Genomic DNA, 17,963 nt, shown 5'->3' with positions numbered 1-17,963 from the left:
GAAGTATTCACTGCGCGTGTTCCTCATGAGCTCCACCACATCATCTTCCCTCAGCCCCATTCTCCTTGCAACGCCACCCAACCTTTAGCCAGTTCCCTTGTGACTCTTCCACCAACCCCCCCAGTCTTCACATTAACAGCTTCCCATCTTGAAAGCAGACCAAATACACTGCCCAGGTCCCGGGAGATGAGATCTTCGGTATTTCCTTTGCCTAGAAAATGAGTTATTGAAGCAGAACATCAAGTTGACTGGGAAAGTCTGAATGATAAGGGGGACAAACCAGCCAAAATCGGGATGTCCTTCCAACCCACAGGTGGCAGCTCCTGGGACACCCCCCCTGTGCATCCCTTCCATCCACAGCTGTAGACATCAAGAAATTACCAGAAATCTTGAAAACCCAAAGTGAACGGAAGACGCAGAAACCAGGGCACAAAGGCAGTGAGCAGAGTTACGCACCGGAGAAGAGAGTAAAATTCTCACTTGAAAGATAATCCAGGCAGGCTTAAAGAAAGTAATAAAGAAGCTGTTTTTCTTTAATTGACCTGCAGCTGCATTTGAAGAGCATCCTAAGAATAACCATGTGGTAGGACATGAACAAAGCCATGGGCCGAGACTCGCGATTTCCCCGCTCGTGTACCTGAGGGATGGTGGAAGTCCTCCCGCCTACGTGGCCAGCACTAAGGTCCAGCCCAAAGGCTGGTACTGAGATGCCCACGCAGAAGCAGCAACGGGACCCAAATGCTCTCGGCAAAGCTGCCACGTGAACGATTTTGTGGGGTCTGTAGGGCAACACTGCAGCGGTAACTGGCTGCTTCGCTCAGACGATCAGTGTGATGGTGTGGAAGGTGTCCAGCGTTGTGCCGACGGCGCGCAACACAAAGTCCAAGGAGACGGCCTGCACTCAGTTCAAAGGCAGTGGATGCAGCCCAAATGCATTCACCAGTGGAAGACGCCTTCCAAAACTACCTTGCACAGCCAGGGAAAATCCCTGGGTTTCAGGCAAAAGTCCATGCAGTAGAAGCTGCCCTGGCTGCCAAGAAGGCCAATGGCATTCTGGGGTGCATTAGGAGGAGTCTGGCCAGCAGGTCGAGGGAGGTTCTCCTTCCCCTCTACACTGCCCTAGTGAGGCCTCATCTGGAGTCCTGTGTCCAATTCTGGGCTCCCCAGTTCAAGAAAGATGAAGAGCTACTGGAGAGAGTCCAGTGGAGGGCTATGAGGATGAGGAGGGGATTGGAGCATCTCTCCTAGGAGGAAAGGCTGAGGGAGCTGGGCTTGTTCAGCCTGGAGTAGAGAAGGCTGAGAGGGGACCTTCGAAATGCCTCTAAATATCTGCAGGGTGGGGGTCAGGAGGATGGGGCCAGACTCTTTCCAGTGGTGCCCAGCGACAGGACAAGGGGCAGTGGGCACAAACTGAAGCACAGGAAGCTGCAGCTGAAGATGAGGAAGAACTTCTTCCCTCTGAGGGTGACGGAGCCCTGGCCCAGGCTGCCCAGGGAGGCTGTGGAGTCTCCTTCTCTGGAGATATTCCAGCCCCACCTGGACGCGGTGCTGTGCAGCCTGCTGTGGGTGACCCTGCTTGGGCAGGGGGTTGGACTGGGTGACCCACAGAGGTCCCTTCCAACCCCGACCATTCTGTGATTCTGTGATTCTTGTATGCACACCTGGCGTATGCAAACAGGCTGAATTTAACATGCTGTTTTTACACAAACAGTTCATAACAAAAAAAAAAAAAAAAAAAAAATCAGTCAAGCTCGAAACCTTCATACAAAAAAAAGCGCTGTCAAACCGAGACAGAAATCATTTGCATATTCAGCTTCACCAGCAAGCTGACGTGACTCAAGCACAGCCTCCCACCCAGCGACCGAAGCAGCAAGAGGAGGGTAAGGCGGGATTGCCCTCTCCACGGCAGCCCGACCTCAGCTCGACCGCAGCTGACCTTGGAACTGCACCCTCATTTGTAGGAACACAAGGAGTCAGATTTAGCTCCTGCGTTTGTGTATTTGCAACTCCCAGCTTACAGTTAAGTGGAGCTGTTGAAGGATAAGAGACAGCGGGTGGGAAGTTGATTAAGATCCTTTATACTACAACTGCTTTTAAATTTTACCCAGTTAGAAGCCCACGCAAGAAGGTCTAAACTTAAAATAGCAGCTTAATAAAAACCTCAGTTGCCTTAAATCTGTACACTTCAGCTGGAATATCAACTAGTCATTCTTCTGCTAGTTTAGAAAACTAACAAAATTTAAAAGAAAACCGCTCAAAGCTTAAAAAAATCCAGTTTAGGAAACAATCTATTAAAGAAGTCAAAGACAGACAGCGGATGGAGATTGTTTATTGGTTCTTTCCATCGCATCTGAGTTACGGGTGTAAAAGTCACACAAACTGCAGGTATAAACATGTAAAACAATACAAAAATAAATGGGAAAGGTAATTTTATCTTTACTGACTCAAGTTGTGTAATAAATACAATAGGCAAAAAGCTTCAACCACACAATTCAGTTTAACTGAAGTTACAGTAGTGTTTGTAAATACACGTTTTCAACTTAAAGTTGCAAATATTAAAGCATTGAGAACTAGTATAAAAGTGAATTTTGGCACCTTGTAAAGTGAGAAGCGTTACATTAGTATCTGACCCTTGTGTAAAAATCAAACAATTTCTCACTAGCTTTCTGAGGTACAGTTTTAAACAATCTAAAATTAGATCAACAACGCAGTTCTGACAACTCACAGTTTACAATTCACTATACTAGTTACAATTTTTCCCTTTTAAGAATACCAAAGTATTCCAGAGCTTAAATCTGTGCAAATTCAGAAAAGTTTCAATTAAAAATAATAATTAAAAAAAAAACTTATTAGGGAACTCTTACGTGCAACTTAAATCCTCCCTGCAATCACTTATGTTAATTGCAAAGTGTAAAACTGGACTAATACCAAATTGCACAGCTTAATATAAAGTACTCTGAGATCGCAGCGCAGTTCAAGTTGCAAAGGTTCCTCTCCTAAGTTTATCACATTTTTCTCCCTATAACTTCAGTAACTTCTGATCACACTCATTCTTAGTGAGGGGAAAAAAACAAACCACCACCACAAGCTGCTAACATGAAGGTCAGCAAAGCAGGTAAACCCCTTGAGGACTCTCAGCACTTCTTCACAACATCAGAAATGCCTGGACACAACGTTACTGTTACCAATATTCAAAATACAGTAAAAGGTAAAGGAACAGTGTAATGGCACTTCTTCTGTATCCAAACATTTGTGGTTTAGAAATGGTGCTTTTTTTTTTTTTTTTTCAGTTTTACAATAGCTAAAAAAATTTGCAAAACTAGATCCTTAGAAGTATCTCAACCCTGACCCCGACTTCAAAAGAGTGAGGAAACCAGATTACCCTACAGATGGGGTCTGATACGGTATAAACATCTCTGACCAGAGTACAAAAGTTACGCTCTTCTCCTAAAAAAAAAAGTGCTGCTGATCGTTAGAAGTAACTCCAAAATAATCAGCAACTGCTATTAAAACTACCAGCAGCATCAGGCATTCACACATCTTAGTCCTCAAAGAGTTTTCTTTTAAACAGTTTAACCATTTGTGCTAATATTCTTCACTAGGTTAATTTTAAGTCCTTTCACCAAAACCGTTTTTCCTTTAAAAAAAAGAGGGTGCAAGCAATACAACCCCAGACATCCATTTATTTCATGCTTCATGAATAAATGGTGTCATCTGCAAGGCACTACTATCTTTAAAGGATACCATCGTCACAGTTTCACTATTTCAGTATTTTTTTCTGTTTTAAAGTCACAGTTAACGAAAAAGAAACAAAAAAATATTAAATTGAGGTAATCAAATTATTTCAATACCAAAATATATTAATTGAACTAGTACCAGTATGGTGAAAGGTCTTCATAATACACAGCTATTACCATACAGCATGCAGTACAGTATACGAGCGTACGAGGCCTTCGTTCCGCGCTCTCCTGCGTCAGTTTTTAAGGAACAGCCCAATTTGCACAGCAGCACGCCAACCGCGAATCCTGATTTCCTTTTCGTTCACGGGGCACCTCGCTCGCGATCACGACTCGCTGCCCTCAGCCCAGATGAATTAGCCCCATCGGCGTTTATTTTCGGGAGCTGCACAAATCGGAGTTCTTAAAAAGAGCTCAGCAGAGCAAAACAAGCTACAGTATCTTCATCTATCGTTCCAAAAATTGCACTTAAACCTACTCTGTTATTAACCCGCACGTTGAGACACAGCATCAACGACGCGCCTGCCGTCCCAAGCACGGGTGTTTCTTCTGATTTTACGTAGTCATACTGCTACTCTAGAAATATGGCTTTGCAGGTTAGATAACTTGCACTGAAAAGGAGCACGCTGGGTTTACGCTAAGTTTATTGGCAAAGAACTATAATTTGTTAAGAATTTTCTAATGCCCCCTTTTTATTGCAGCGTTACGACCGGAATTTTGTACTCTAATAATCCTGGTCTGATCAATAGCTTCTTGCAACCAACTGAACTTAGCTTGTAAACACCCGCTAGCCCCCCAAATCCACCGCTAGCTACGTTTACTCTACCAGGCACTACAGTTTATTAAGACTAAAGTATAGCCATGCATAGATAAACTCACGAGCCTTATCCTGCTGCTCTATACCTGTAATAGGGGTTACCCCAGAAAGCCTAGAAACACAAACTAATCGCTGGCTTTTACTGTACTTTAACAGGATACAAAGAGTTTATAAAGTCTCGTGGTGTGCAAAAAAAAAATATATATCTTAAATTCAGACAGCTTTTTATATCTAGTAGGAACGCTATTAACGAAACCTTATCAACGTCTATATCCCAATCTGCAGCACCTGGAATTCCACCTCCGCACCGCGTAACCACCACAGCGTGGGCACCGAGCCAGCTAGTAGCAACGTGTCCTGAAAGTCTACCTAAAAGGTGTTTCAGTTTTTGACAGGCTTATTGAAATTTCAGCTATTTTAGATTCCAAAGGTAAAAAATATATTTCTTAAGACAGACATAAATCTCTATGTAGCCTTCGGTTCGATGGCAGGAGTTAAATCTCATTTTCCTGCCACAGAAAGGACTGCGTGGGCATGATAGGAGTATTTTAAGTGTACGGTAAGAAATTACTCATAGAATTTCTAACTGCATTGCATACATCTGACCAAAGAGCAAAGTTGCATTTGTATTAAAAGACTGAGCTGTTCCTAAGGCAAACAAATATGAAAATAAAAAATTCTTCCTGGACTGTTTTCACTTGACTAAAGTCTGAAACACACAGCATGCTACAATAATCTGCTTAATCAAATAAGCTTCAATAATTACCTTTAAGTAGATGCTACGGAACCTTATAATCCTTCAGTCAGTGATCTATGAAGTCTCAATTTAAATCGTACTAAATTAAGTTAAAGGACAAGTGGCCAGAATTCCTATTATGATATCATTTAGTAACTAACAAGGGTTTTGTTGCAAGTACTAACCAGGTGTGTCAGTTCAGTGAAATGTTACGGTGTGCAAATTCTTCTGAAAGCTTCAAAAACAAGTTCTTTCATATTTCAAGTATATCTTCTGATACTTTTTACCTTTGGAAACAAGTCATTTTCATGAAAAGGAATTCTTTAGCTAAAGAACCTCCCTCTTCTCTTGCTTTGCTTAGTTTTTAGTATTGAAATAAAAGATACTTCAGAGATAATCTTTTAAGCAACAGCAAGTTGCAAATTACCGCAATTCATGTCATCTGTTTTCTAGAACAAGAATAACAACATTGTGAAGGAAAGCAAGGTATCTTCACTTATCTAGTTTCACCCTGAAATGTATAAACATCTGTTTCTTGTGAAAATTCAAAATTTCAACTGCAGATGCAAACTGTGCAGAGGTGATGAGACATGCTGTCCCCTCTGAAAAGAGCAGATGCCTAAGTGTTCCCCCATTTCTCGCTTTGGGAACCCCCTAACAGCTGTGGGATTAGGTACTCTTCAGAGTTATCCAAGTGTTCCCCCATTTCTCGCTTTGGGAACCCCCTAACAGCTGTGGGATTAGGTACTCTTCAGTCTTCCAAGTGTTCCCCCATTTCTCGCTTTGGGAACCCCCTAACAGCTGTGGGATTAGGTACTCTTCAGAGTTATCCAAGTGTTCCCCCATTTCTCGCTTTGGGAACCCCCTAACAGCTGTGGGATTAGGTACTCCTCATTTTTTAAATTGTTCCCCCATTTCTCGCTTTGGGAACCCCCTAACAGCTGTGGGATTAGGTACTCTTCAGAGATTTCCAAGTGTTCCCCCATTTCTCGCTTTGGGAACCCCCTAACAGCTGTGGGATTAGGTACTCTTTAGAGTTATCCAAGTGTTCCCCCATTTCTTGCTTTGGGAACCCCCTAACAGCTGTGGGATTAGGTACTCCTCATTTTTTAAATTGTTCCCCCATTTCTCGCTTTGGGAACCCCCTAACAGCTGTGGGATTAGGTACTCCTCATTTTTTAAATTGTTCCCCCATTTCTCGCTTTGGGAACCCCCTAACAGCTGTGGGATTAGGTACTCTTCAGAGATTTCCAAGTGTTCCCCCATTTCTCGCTTTGGGAACCCCCTAACAGCTGTGGGATTAGGTACTCTTCAGAGATTTCCAAGTGTTCCCCCATTTCTTGCTTTGGGAACCCCCTAACAGCTGTGGGATTAGGTACTCCTCATTTTTTAAATTGTTCCCCCATTTCTTGCTTTGGGAACCCCCTAACAGCTGTGGGATTAGGTACTCCTCATTTTTTAAATTGTTCCCCCATTTCTCGCTTTGGGAACCCCCTAACAGCTGTGGGATTAGGTACTCTTCAGAGATTTCCAAGTGTTCCCCCATTTCTCGCTTTGGGAACCCCCTAACAGCTGTGGGATTAGGTACTCCTCATTTTTTAAATTGTTCCCCCATTTCTCGCTTTGGGAACCCCCTAACAGCTGTGGCATTAGGTACTCTTCAGAGATTTCCAAGTGTTCCCCCATTTCTCGCTTTGGGAACCCCCTAACAGCTGTGGGATTAGGTACTCTTCAGAGATTTCCAAGTGTTCCCCCATTTCTTGCTTTGGGAACCCCCTAACAGCTGTGGGATTAGGTACTCTTCGGAGTTTTTAAATTTTTCCCCCATTTCTCGCTTTGGGAACCTCCTAACAGCTGTGGGATTAGGTACTCTTCAGAGATTTCCAAGTGTTCCCCCATTTCTCGCTTTGGGAACCCCCTAACAGCTGTGGGATTAGGTACTCTTTAGAGATTTCCAAGTGTTCCCCCATTTCTCGATTTGGGAACCCCCTGACAGCTGTGGGATTAGGTACTCTTCCGAGTTTTCAGATGTTCCCCCATTTCTCGCTTTAGGAACATCCCCCAATCCCACATACTGAAGTCTTCCACTGCTCATCAGTGCTCCTGTACAAAAAGTTTCAAGGGACATCCAGAGAGTGAAGTGGGGTTTGATCATCTGCACGACGGACCAATTCCATGATCACATTCTGACCTACTAGGAAACATAGTTTTGGTTCTTTTCTTCTTCTTCTTTTAAATAAGTTTCCACTACTAGCCAGAGATTCCAGGTGATGCTTTTTACAGTCTGGAATTAAGGTGAAGTGGAAGCAAACCTGACAGTACAAACAGCTAAGCAGTTACCATGTTAAAATGCCAACCTTACAGGAATGATATTGTATGTTTTAAAAGGAGTGCTGAAAACTGACATTTCACTTAATTTTCTAGTTAACCAGCAAGGACAACAGCATTTTTGGTTACTGACAGTAGGTGTTTCAGAAACGCACAGAACGCACGTGCTTATGTCTTCTGCTCGAAGAGATCATGGTACTCTTGTTCTTCTAGTTCTCTGTTGTACTTCTCTATTTCCCTGTTGGCTTCTTCCAAGTAATCGTTCATGAATTGGTCCATTACTGATTGCGAATAACTAAGGAAAAAACATTTGAGCAAACAGCGTTCATTAGAAAGGAACGTACAGGTTTGAAGGATGTGCCAGTTCGGGGACACTTCCTGAAAGCAGAAATTCAGAGTATTACCTGCCGGGATGCCCACAGTCAGACCTAACTGCAACTAGCCTGTGTTACTGGGGAATAAAGGAGTTGCATAACAGACATTTCCCAGTCACGAGGAAGACTATAAGAACAGCACAACTACAGCAGGTTTGCAGATGTTTACAGCTATTTTGGTGAAGTGGAAGTCTAAAAAAAACCTCTGCCCAAAATTCAGATCATCCAGAAGTGGTTACCCAGTGCTTGTATCTTTTACTGCCAAACATCACGATGGTGGTGCAGTAAAGGTCCAGCGACTGCTGAAGTCCACGTTCGCTGTCAGGCTGTGTTCTGCCAGTACACCATAACTAGGAGCTTATCCCGCAGAAGTCTGCTGGCATAAAATTTTGAAGTTGTCCCACAGGGCACAGAAAATAACTGTTTGTTCTTATTCCGAAACAGAATCACAGAACCTGCTTGGACTTTTGTAAAGTTTGGCAAAGTTCAAGTGAAAAGTAAACTGGGAATAAAAAAAGTCAAGTTTACAATTTTGGTAATAAAACAAAACCAAAAGCAATAGAAAGTTATGAAAAGAGGAACAAACAGCAGGGATGCACTGGAACATTAGTATTACTCTGGCGTTTCTTGCCAAAGACAAAAATATGATCAGGTTTAAATTAAAACATAGAAATAATTTTTGGAAAGAAATCCAGAGGACCCAGCTTCAGCTGTAGTTCACGTCACTGTGAACTGACACCAAACAAGACCAGCAAGGACAGCGCGTTTACAAATGTGCACGTGCCACAATTTGATAAGTAAATCACACTGCTTGCTAAGCTGCAGTAGTTTTAAAATAACCTTTTACTTCCCTGAGTGAATCTAAAAAGCGATTACAAAAAATCCACCTTCACACCTAATTCTGAACACCCTGTTTATATTAGTGCGTTGCATCCAGTCAGGTTTTTCCTCATACCAGGTTATAAAAGAGCAATCATTTAACATCAGCTTCACCGCAAAATACGTGGCAGAAAAAAGGATACTGTAGTAAAACCTAAAACAACCCTGATTGTTTCTACTTGAGTGTGTGCATGCACATGCACGCACACAAAATTATATTAATTTGGAAGTTTTACCAGTCATGACCAGGCATTAAGCACTACTACAGCACTATTTGGTTTGAAAAATATTTCTTTGACAAGCTGCGATCCATAAATTCTTCTCTGTGTGAGCTCATGATAGAGTTATGGGATTGTTTTGTTGGTTCTATTCTGCTTCTTAGACAGTACCTCCGAAAAAGGGTTTTAACAGCAAGCTTTAAATTGCAAGGGGCCATGCAAAGATTTAAGGAAAAAAACTTTTCCCTTCCTACACCTGCAAATCAAACTGGCTCTTCACTGTATCATCTGCTTTGACAGGCTACATTTCAGATTTGCATAGCCTGCTGCCTACCTAAACCCCTCACCAAAAAACCCCCATATTTGAAAGGATACATGGATGGTAATCCATTTTGTCACCAAAAAAATTCACAAATTGAGTCCCGTTGTAAAAATAACCAGCTGGAAGTGGATCCAAGTGGCGTTTCACCTATATTAAGAAAGAATATACCGTACATTAAACATTTAAAACTCATAACTGCTTAGAGACAGTCCTAACAAACTTAAACAGAGAGAAGAAAAACTCCTTCTGCTGAAGTCAGCAGCCAGGGAGGAAGGTACGGCTCCTGGCTAGAAAGGAGCGCTCTGAAAACAGAGTGACAAGTGACATCCCTATGGACTAGGGGAGTTAGGTACAGCGACACTCATCACAGCCATGCCAGACTCGCAGGAACCCAACTCCAGAAACAGCACTTCCAACCTAAAGGTAGTTGACGAGGGCAGGGTTAGGCACTGGGGTTCCTAAGTTGCAAGTGACAACCTGCACAGCACGTTGCAACAGGGAGAAAAGGTGGGGAAAGACCATTACAGTAACCAAAAGTGTGTGCTTGTCCAGCACCCTACGCCTCCCTGCTGCATTCCAGAGCTAACTCGAAGCCCTGAGATAACACCAAGATTTATATCTCTAGTCCCTTCTGGACAGCCTCAGTTACATTTCAAGTATATAAAAAGACACTAAGTGCCGCAATAATTTAGTGCTCAGCACGCTTGTTATGGCAAGTATGGGAGGTGCTCTATCATACAAATGGGTATTTAAGAAAATCAGCCAAAAGAAGGACTTGCTATTAATTGCTTCTACTTACGTGAATGTTTTTTATTTCCTGAAGAGTTAGCATTCCTCTGGTTTTCAGGGCTTTCCTCTGAGGTTTCTGTATGAAGAATTAGACCCCAGTTATATACCTACTGAGTGACAACGTGATACTAGTGTTTCGTCACATTTAAAAAAAAACCAACCAAACAAAACCACAGAAAAGTAAGTTCTTTCTTGAAAATGAGGGTAAATGCAGTGAAATCTATGATCACATGCTATCAGACTCCAGACCAGCACAGAACAGAAGCATGTGTTTTTACAATTAATTTCTAGACAGAATTATTCAATTATGTTAAGGTACTCACAACTATGCTCTGAAAACAAAAGTCAAAATTAAGGGATCTTACATAAGGCACTGTTAGAAATGACAAATTCCAGAAGTATTTTAAATAATATGATTTAAACACAGCTCTACTGCAAAAAAAGGAAGAAAGCTGGCACAGGAACAGAAAAACAATCTAGTTTTTAGTCTGAAAAGTTTTATAATTAGATTCTTTCATGCAGCGTGCAGTAATTCTCAGAACTATCTGAAACCCTAAATTAGCCATGACTAGTGACACTGTACAAAGACTATTTTAGTTTCGAACTGCTCAAAGAGGAAGCACTTCAAGCTTGAGATAGCACGTAAGTTTCAAGTTTTCATAAATTAAAATAGGATTCCATAGAGTGCTTTCTTACATGTCAAAGGCATATGACTCCATGTATTATCTATGTGACATGTACAGAGCATGAGGAATCATCACAGAAATTGTATACTGCCCTGAAGTCACACAACCTGCTGGGAGGACAGAGATAAGAACCTGAAGATCCTTTGGAACAGCTTCAACACCAGTCTGCAAGAAACCTTTTTCCCTTCCTACACAACATTCTAGAGATACTATGCAAATCCTAAGCCATAAAGAAGTAATCACGAGTAATTTTAACTAACAAACGTTCCAAAATGGGCATCATGAAAGGGCACAGTTGGAACTATAAGCTCAGGTTCCAACTACAATGCCAAAATACGCCATTTGTAGGGTTGAACATTTTCTGTCCAAGTTCATTTCTGAATCAAACCTCAATGCTCACTTCCTAAGACCTTAACGTGCAGCCTGGCAGAAGTAATACCTGTTGGTATTACTCGGTTGTGTAGCAGCAAACCATCTTGTCCTGCGCTCCTGGTGAGGTCATGCCAGTCACTGTGTGAAGTTAGCAAAACACCACCACTGCACAATATGCCTCTAGGCTTCTTATGATGTGCATATTCTCCGTTCCCTTCTGCAACTCCTATTGCATAGGTACATTAGCCATGCAGAAACACATCAAGTCTTTCATAGCTTGCACGCTTGACAAATTAAGCAAGACAAAATGAAAAGAAACTATACCCTCCACCTCAGTGGATTACTTCCAAGGAGGTTTAATTTAGTGAATCAAAGCAAGTTTTCAGCCTTGCAGTGTTCAGGTACTTCAAGAAGATTCATTTCATACTACACTTAAGCTTTTGGCAATCGCATCTCAGCCAAATCATACTGTGTTTATTCTGGGCGTACTCCATTTGCTCACGTGTTCAAAAGCAGATCAATCCATGAACGCGCTGTAGCAGGTATCAGGACAACACACAAATTACAATACACATTTGCAAACTGTTCGCCCTCTGTCTGAAATACATTTACACCCTGGAATGCCAATACCTTGGTAGAAGAGGAAGGACATTAAAAAAAAAAGTTTCATGGAGACACTCAGATTCCTCCTTTTGTTGTTAAGAGCTGCCAATCAGCTGACACCAAACAGAAGTGAACATGCCCACGAACCTGTCTGGCAGTTTCTCTGAGCCAGTCTTTTATCTCCTCTTCCTTGAGAGAGCAGCCAATGAACACAAGGAAGCACTCCTGTTGACTGCTGCAATCTCTGTTATCGCTTCTGGAATCAGGAGGAGTCGGCCCCTCCTGAACAGGCACAAGGCTTAGTGAATTAGATGATGTGTTGTGACAGACTTCAATCACTTTATCAGAATCTAAGAAGGAGAAGACAGAAGAAAGAAATGTCCTGATAATTGCTAATCTAATTCCACACCAACACGTTGGTGTAGATGGAATACAGTTCATAAAAAAGTTTTCAAATACATAGACACGCAGTGCAATCACAAGACCACGCGTTCATTTGCCCTTACCTGAAAACTTAACTTTGCCCATGATGTGATAAATGTTTCCCGAAAAAGGACTTGGCTTGAGCAATGACTTAATCCCTGTTTGAAACAGAAGACAAACAGATGACCTCACTTCTCGTTCTTATCCTTGGTGTAGCTTCTGCTCAGACCTATGCTACAGGTCTCTAATCCACATCCTAGTGCTTCAGGGGAAGAAGCTGCAGTGTCCCCCGGAGCCCCACTACATAACATTTCTAGATGTTCTCATTTCTTTGCTATGGGGTAGGTGGGAAATAACATGTGTTTGGCATAATGAACGCTTACAGTGTGTGTGGAAAGTAAGATGGTGCTCCTTAACACTGTTTTGCTAAGGAAAGAAGGAAAGGCATGATTATATATCTACTCTAGTAGCCTAACACAGAGCTAAGCCTGTTTTCTAGGAACTAGAAAGAATTATTTGGCATAAAACACAGAAGCTGATGGTCACTTATAAACTGTATTTCGACACTACCAAATAAAATTAAACATAAAATAGAAAGCAGACATATAAAGATAAGTGTCTCTGTCTCTAGAAACCCAAAATTAAATTAGATTTTCATCTGAACAAAATCATTGGTCAATTTTCCAGAGCAGACACTAAAGACGACAATTTTCTGTACTTCAAGGAAGGAAAGCTGAATTTTCAAATAAAAGTTTACTTCAGCAGTAATTAAATAACCATGCTACGTCAGCGCCTTCCTTCCCCTCGATTTAAATCCGAGTTTGAAATACTGAAGAATAAAGTCAGTCAAAGTTAATTTGTACCTTTACATTTGGTCACAAATCGTGTTTTTTCTAGAGGACGATTAAACCATACACAGATCTGCACCATTGGAGGGAAGACAGACCCAGCTCCGTATTTGCCTTCATACCTTAAGACAAAAACAAACACACACCTTCAACATACAGGAAACGCACACGCTTGTGCTTCTCACCTCACACACTTCTTAAAAGGCGTATCTGTTATTTCACCACAGGTAAGCCTTGCTCATAGGTAGAAAAATACTAAGCTTTTTCTCTAAGACATCCATGAAAATGTGACATTAACAGTACTAGGTTGTTCGAAGAGCTCAGGGCTCCTTTTGATGCTCTTCCTGCTCCATTTTTTTTTTCTTATGTACTATCTCCTTACTATTCTTGCATACTATTGTCTATAAATAGATTAAAGGTTGTCCGAGAGTTTTAAATGCTTTCTTTTCCTCCTTTCTCTCTCTTCCTTCAGCTCCACGCAATCCACAAGCAGCTCTGACACCCCAAGCTTTGTGCCAGTTTATTTTAGGGGCTTTATTTGTGTCCAGAGTGAGAATTACGAATAAAAAGATATACATACATACAGGACTGGCAAAGTACAGTAAATAAATAATGTTTTAAATAAAAAGATGTACATACATACAGGACTGGCAAGGTACAGTAAATAAACCATGCTTCCAACACCGTAAATGCAACTAGGAAACAGTCAGCCAGGAGTTGCAATGGCTGGCAGGTTTCCATTTTCTGCCAGATAAGGTGCAGCACAGATAACTGCAAGATGATGTGTAAGGAACCCCAAACCATTAAAAACACGTCTCCGTGCTAAATGGAAAGCTTGGTACCATGTCTTATTGTGCCCTCAGCCTCTGCCAAGACTGTCAATAAGGTTGCTGGTTTTTATGAATAATTGTTCTGCTAATAGCTAGACTGACATAGCAAGTTGATTCCAGTAAGGCTGAATAGCTGTCAGAACGAAATTACTCCAGTCATTATTGACCTCACCCATCCCAATCCTTCCCAGCTTATTCCCAAGAGGGTTCTTTTCTATTCTTCTGAAAAGTAACAATAATCTTGCCATCGATTTAAATGGTGTCCAGAAAGGATCCTTTTCCCCACAAAAGGACAGCAATCGTGTATCTACTAAGAATACTCATCAGCTCTTGTAAAAATGATTTACAAAGCTATCGCCTGTTCCAAATGAGTGGTCTTGAAAAAAATATAAATTAAGTTAGTGAGAATTTTTAATCTTCAAGTTAATTAGAAAAACATTTTTAATATTTCTCAGTCTAGATACTTGCCAGCCAGGATACATTAAATATCGAGCTCTCATCATCTGAGGATTTGAAAAACTGCTTTCTGAGAGAATTAATTCAATATCCTCATTCCTATAAAGAGATAAAGATGAAGATTTTTAATTTTATAAATTCAATAAAATGGCCATTATCTCTATGTTACTTTCATAAAACAGATTGTGTTAGTCACAGTAAAATTAAGTATGACAGTAGCAGTAACATAAATCATGCTCTGCAAACAAAAACATACATTTCCTAATCCCTATATTTATATGACCATAAATGTAAAGGGAAGATGCCTTTTGCATGAGAAGCAATTAAGAAAAATCTGCATCTCCTTTGTATAAGCTACCAGAGTAAAACAAGAAAACACAAGTTGCTAAGCATCTGTGTCCCATCTGCCAAAAATGACAAATACTGGACAGTAACTAACGTTACCTAGTTACAACTCCATTTTCTGCCAGGATGAATGAAACAGCAGGATTTGCCGCCCGGATAAGGCTCTGCAGTTGCATCAGGAGTGGATGCTTCTGCTCCATAGCATGACTGGTGAAAACCACGTTACTCACTAGCCCTGTGTAAGGAAATCAGAGGATAGTTTACTAAAGTTAGGTATGCAACAATGATTAATAAAAAAATTACGTAATATAACAGCCGTTCTCCTTTTCCTTCCATCTCACTACATTAACATTACTAAGCAGAAAAAAAAAAAATCAAACAACAAAACGAATAAGCAAGGAACCTTTCACCTCTTGCCTGCCCAGCAAAAACCCAGAAGCCCATCTAACTTAACACAGGAACACTCCAGAAAGACCAAGAAGGACAAAGCGTGGAATTATCGTCAACTATTAATTTTGCAGCTGCATCTAGAGGGTAGCCAGCGGAGAAGCCCGTTCTGTCACAGCCTGTAGGCAGGCAGGAATGACACCTCCTGAAGGAGACAACCCTTGTCAGTCACCGGAACGACTCGAGGGGAAAGAGGCGGGACGTTGTAATCTGTGGGTTCTTATGACTCAGTGAAAACAATCTTACCAAAAAAAAAAAAAAATTAAAACCATGAGCCTATCAGTACAGTGTCAGGGATGGAAGATGACTCGACTAATGAGGAAGGCCTGCTTTGCCAGAACACAGCTATATCAGCTCAAGCCGTTTTTCTTTCAATTAGACAGGCCGTGTAACAGAAGTAATTTACACTCAGTTAATCAAAAGAATCAATGAATCAAAAGAATAAAATCATACAGGAATCAATTTGATAAGGACTAATTTACTAAAATCCTCTAAGGTTTAAAGCCTCTTGGGAAACTGAATGTGTAGAAAAACAGGTTAAATAGCTAAAAATCAGTACTTTGGACTGTGACAGTCACCGCTTTCAAAAACAAGAGAAGGCTTGGGAGTTGGGGTTTTTTTTGTCTGTTTTTAAAAGACCCAGAAATGGTATTCAGACAGCAAGTCTGCACCCACCAGGCAACAAAAAAGAAAACAGAGAAAAACAAAAGCATAACTATTTGTCCCGAGCCCCAATTCCCTACAAGATCCAGCTGCATCACCAGGAAAGCAATTTCTTTTTCAGACTGAACTGCATGTCTTCACTTCGCACCTTATGTGACCAGTATCACGGAAGAAACGGTTACTCTTCTTAAGCAAAATCTTTCCAAGATTTGAAGGTGACAACACAGCCTTCACGTTATACAGAATCACACAGAATCACAGAATGGTCGGGGTTGGCAGGGACCTCTGTGGGTCACCCAGCCCAACCCCCTGCCCAAGCAGGGTCACCCACAGCAGGCTGCACAGCACCACGTCCAGGTGGGGCTGGAATATCTCCAGAGACGGAGACTCCACAGCCTCCCTGGGCAGCCTGGGCCAGGGCTCCGTCACCCTCAGAGGGAAGAAGTTCTTCCTCATCTTCAGCTGGAGCTTCCTCTGCTTCAGTTTGTGCCCGTTGCCCCTTGTCCTGTCACTGGGCACCACTGGAAAGAGTCTGGCCCCGTCCTCCTGACCCCCACCCTGCAGATATTTAGAGGCATTTCGAAGGTCCCCTCTCAGCCTTTTCTTCTCCAGGCTGAACAAGCCCAGCTCCCTCAGCCTTTCCTTGTAGGAGAGATGCTCCAGTCCCCTCCTCATCCTCGTAGCCCTCCACTGGACCCTCTCCAGTAGCTCTTCATCTTTCTTGAAGTGGGGAGCCCAGAACTGGACACAGGACTCCAGATGAGGCCTCACCAGGACAGTGTAGAGGGGAAGGAGAACCTCCCTTGACCTGCTGGCCACAATCCTCCTAATGCACCCCAGGATGCCATTGGCCTTCTTGGCAGCCAGGGCACGCTGCCGGCTCATGGTTAACCTGTTGTCCACCAGGACACCCAGGTCCCTCTCCACAGAGCTGCTCTCCAGCAGGTCCGCCCCAAGCCTGTACTGGTGCCTGGGGTTGTTCCTCCCCAGGTGCAGGACCCTGCATTTGCCTTTGTTGAACCTCATCAGGTTCCTTTTACCTGCTGTCCTGCCAGGTAAAAGAGAAGTTTCACATTAAATGAGAACGAACTGCTGCTGCTGCTGCAGCTGCCTCTGAAGGCAAGCAGAAATCACACAGCAACGATCTCAGCCGTCGCGCCTCGGGCAGTGGAAGGGAGCTCATTACGGAAAAAATGCGAGATGACACCTTGCACTTCTCATCCGACTAATTTCAGTGTTATAGGATCTCTGTTTTCCAATTATATCAAGGCGGTGCCACATCAGAATGAATTTCAGCCCACGTCCTCACAGCGGCCATGGTGCAAACTCTTCGGGACTCCCTAGGATGCCAGGATTGCCCAGAATGCGTAAAGAACACTATTTATTTGCTCAAGGAGCGCAGCTCTTTTCCGACACCTCCCGGTAGCTACAAGCAGAGTGTAAGACAGAACAGTAAACTCCCTTTTCACATATTTAACCTAACATAATCATATTGATGAACAATTGAACCAGGAGGCATTTCCCCCGCCCTCAACTCATCAGTATTTAAAGCAGAATACGTAATAAAGCTCACACCATGAACCATCGCCTACAGTTATTCCCAATCTTCACAGAAGTCATTACAGTACACTAATCCTTACAGAAGCTTCTTTACACAGACATTTCTATACCAAATGCTTCTGGGCTACTTACATTATACCATATGCTTCCAGTCCCCGTTACTTGCATCACCGACCCTTTCAAGTTAGAATTTTAATAGTTTAAGCAAATTTCCATCATTAGTATTTCCTTTTTTAATCCCCCACAGAAGTTTCCACTCCAGTTTCAGAAACATCTAAGTTTTCTCCAGTACACAGTTGCTCTTGAGAGAGACGGGGAGCGGGGGACAACAGCAAGCATGCTTAGAAATTTAAGTCACACACATGCTTGAATTATTATGTAGATCATGCAATTAAGATGAAAAGTATGAATAAGCTAATCAACAACCACCACACTGTGGGTGTGCTATGCACTGTGGGTTTTTTTTTTCTTAATATCCCCAAACTTGATATTGATTTAAAAGTCAAGTTTAATTAAAAACATCGTTATAC

General features: G+C 42.1%; 1 protein-coding gene across 3 annotated transcripts in view; it reads right to left on the bottom strand.

The window, feature by feature from the left end:
- Positions 1–6,122: 6,122 nt before the first annotated feature.
- Positions 6,123–17,963, bottom strand: part of DNAAF9 (dynein axonemal assembly factor 9) — a 78,006-nt gene continuing 66,165 nt past the window's right edge. For 2 of the 3 annotated variants that reach the window (XM_075420255.1, XM_075420256.1), the window contains 8 exons: positions 14,863–14,998; positions 14,431–14,517; positions 13,148–13,254; positions 12,368–12,442; positions 12,009–12,211; positions 10,211–10,276; positions 9,465–9,558; positions 6,123–7,899 (listed from right to left, as the gene is read on the bottom strand). In XM_075420255.1, the coding sequence (XP_075276370.1) occupies positions 7,787–7,899; positions 9,465–9,558; positions 10,211–10,276; positions 12,009–12,211; positions 12,368–12,442; positions 13,148–13,254; positions 14,431–14,517; positions 14,863–14,998 (881 nt within the window). In that variant the 3' untranslated portion in view covers positions 6,123–7,786. Of the gene's footprint in view, positions 7,900–9,464; positions 9,559–10,210; positions 10,277–10,888; positions 10,994–12,008; positions 12,212–12,367; positions 12,443–13,147; positions 13,255–14,430; positions 14,518–14,862; positions 14,999–17,963 lie in introns of those variants that run through there. The other variant, XM_075420257.1, reaches the window with a different exon arrangement.

This window comes from Opisthocomus hoazin, chromosome 5, assembly GCF_030867145.1.
Source record: "Opisthocomus hoazin isolate bOpiHoa1 chromosome 5, bOpiHoa1.hap1, whole genome shotgun sequence".
Lineage (NCBI taxonomy): Eukaryota > Metazoa > Chordata > Aves > Opisthocomiformes > Opisthocomidae > Opisthocomus > Opisthocomus hoazin.
Note: the sequence above shows the minus strand (reverse complement) of the source record. Positions and strands in the feature narration are given on the sequence as shown.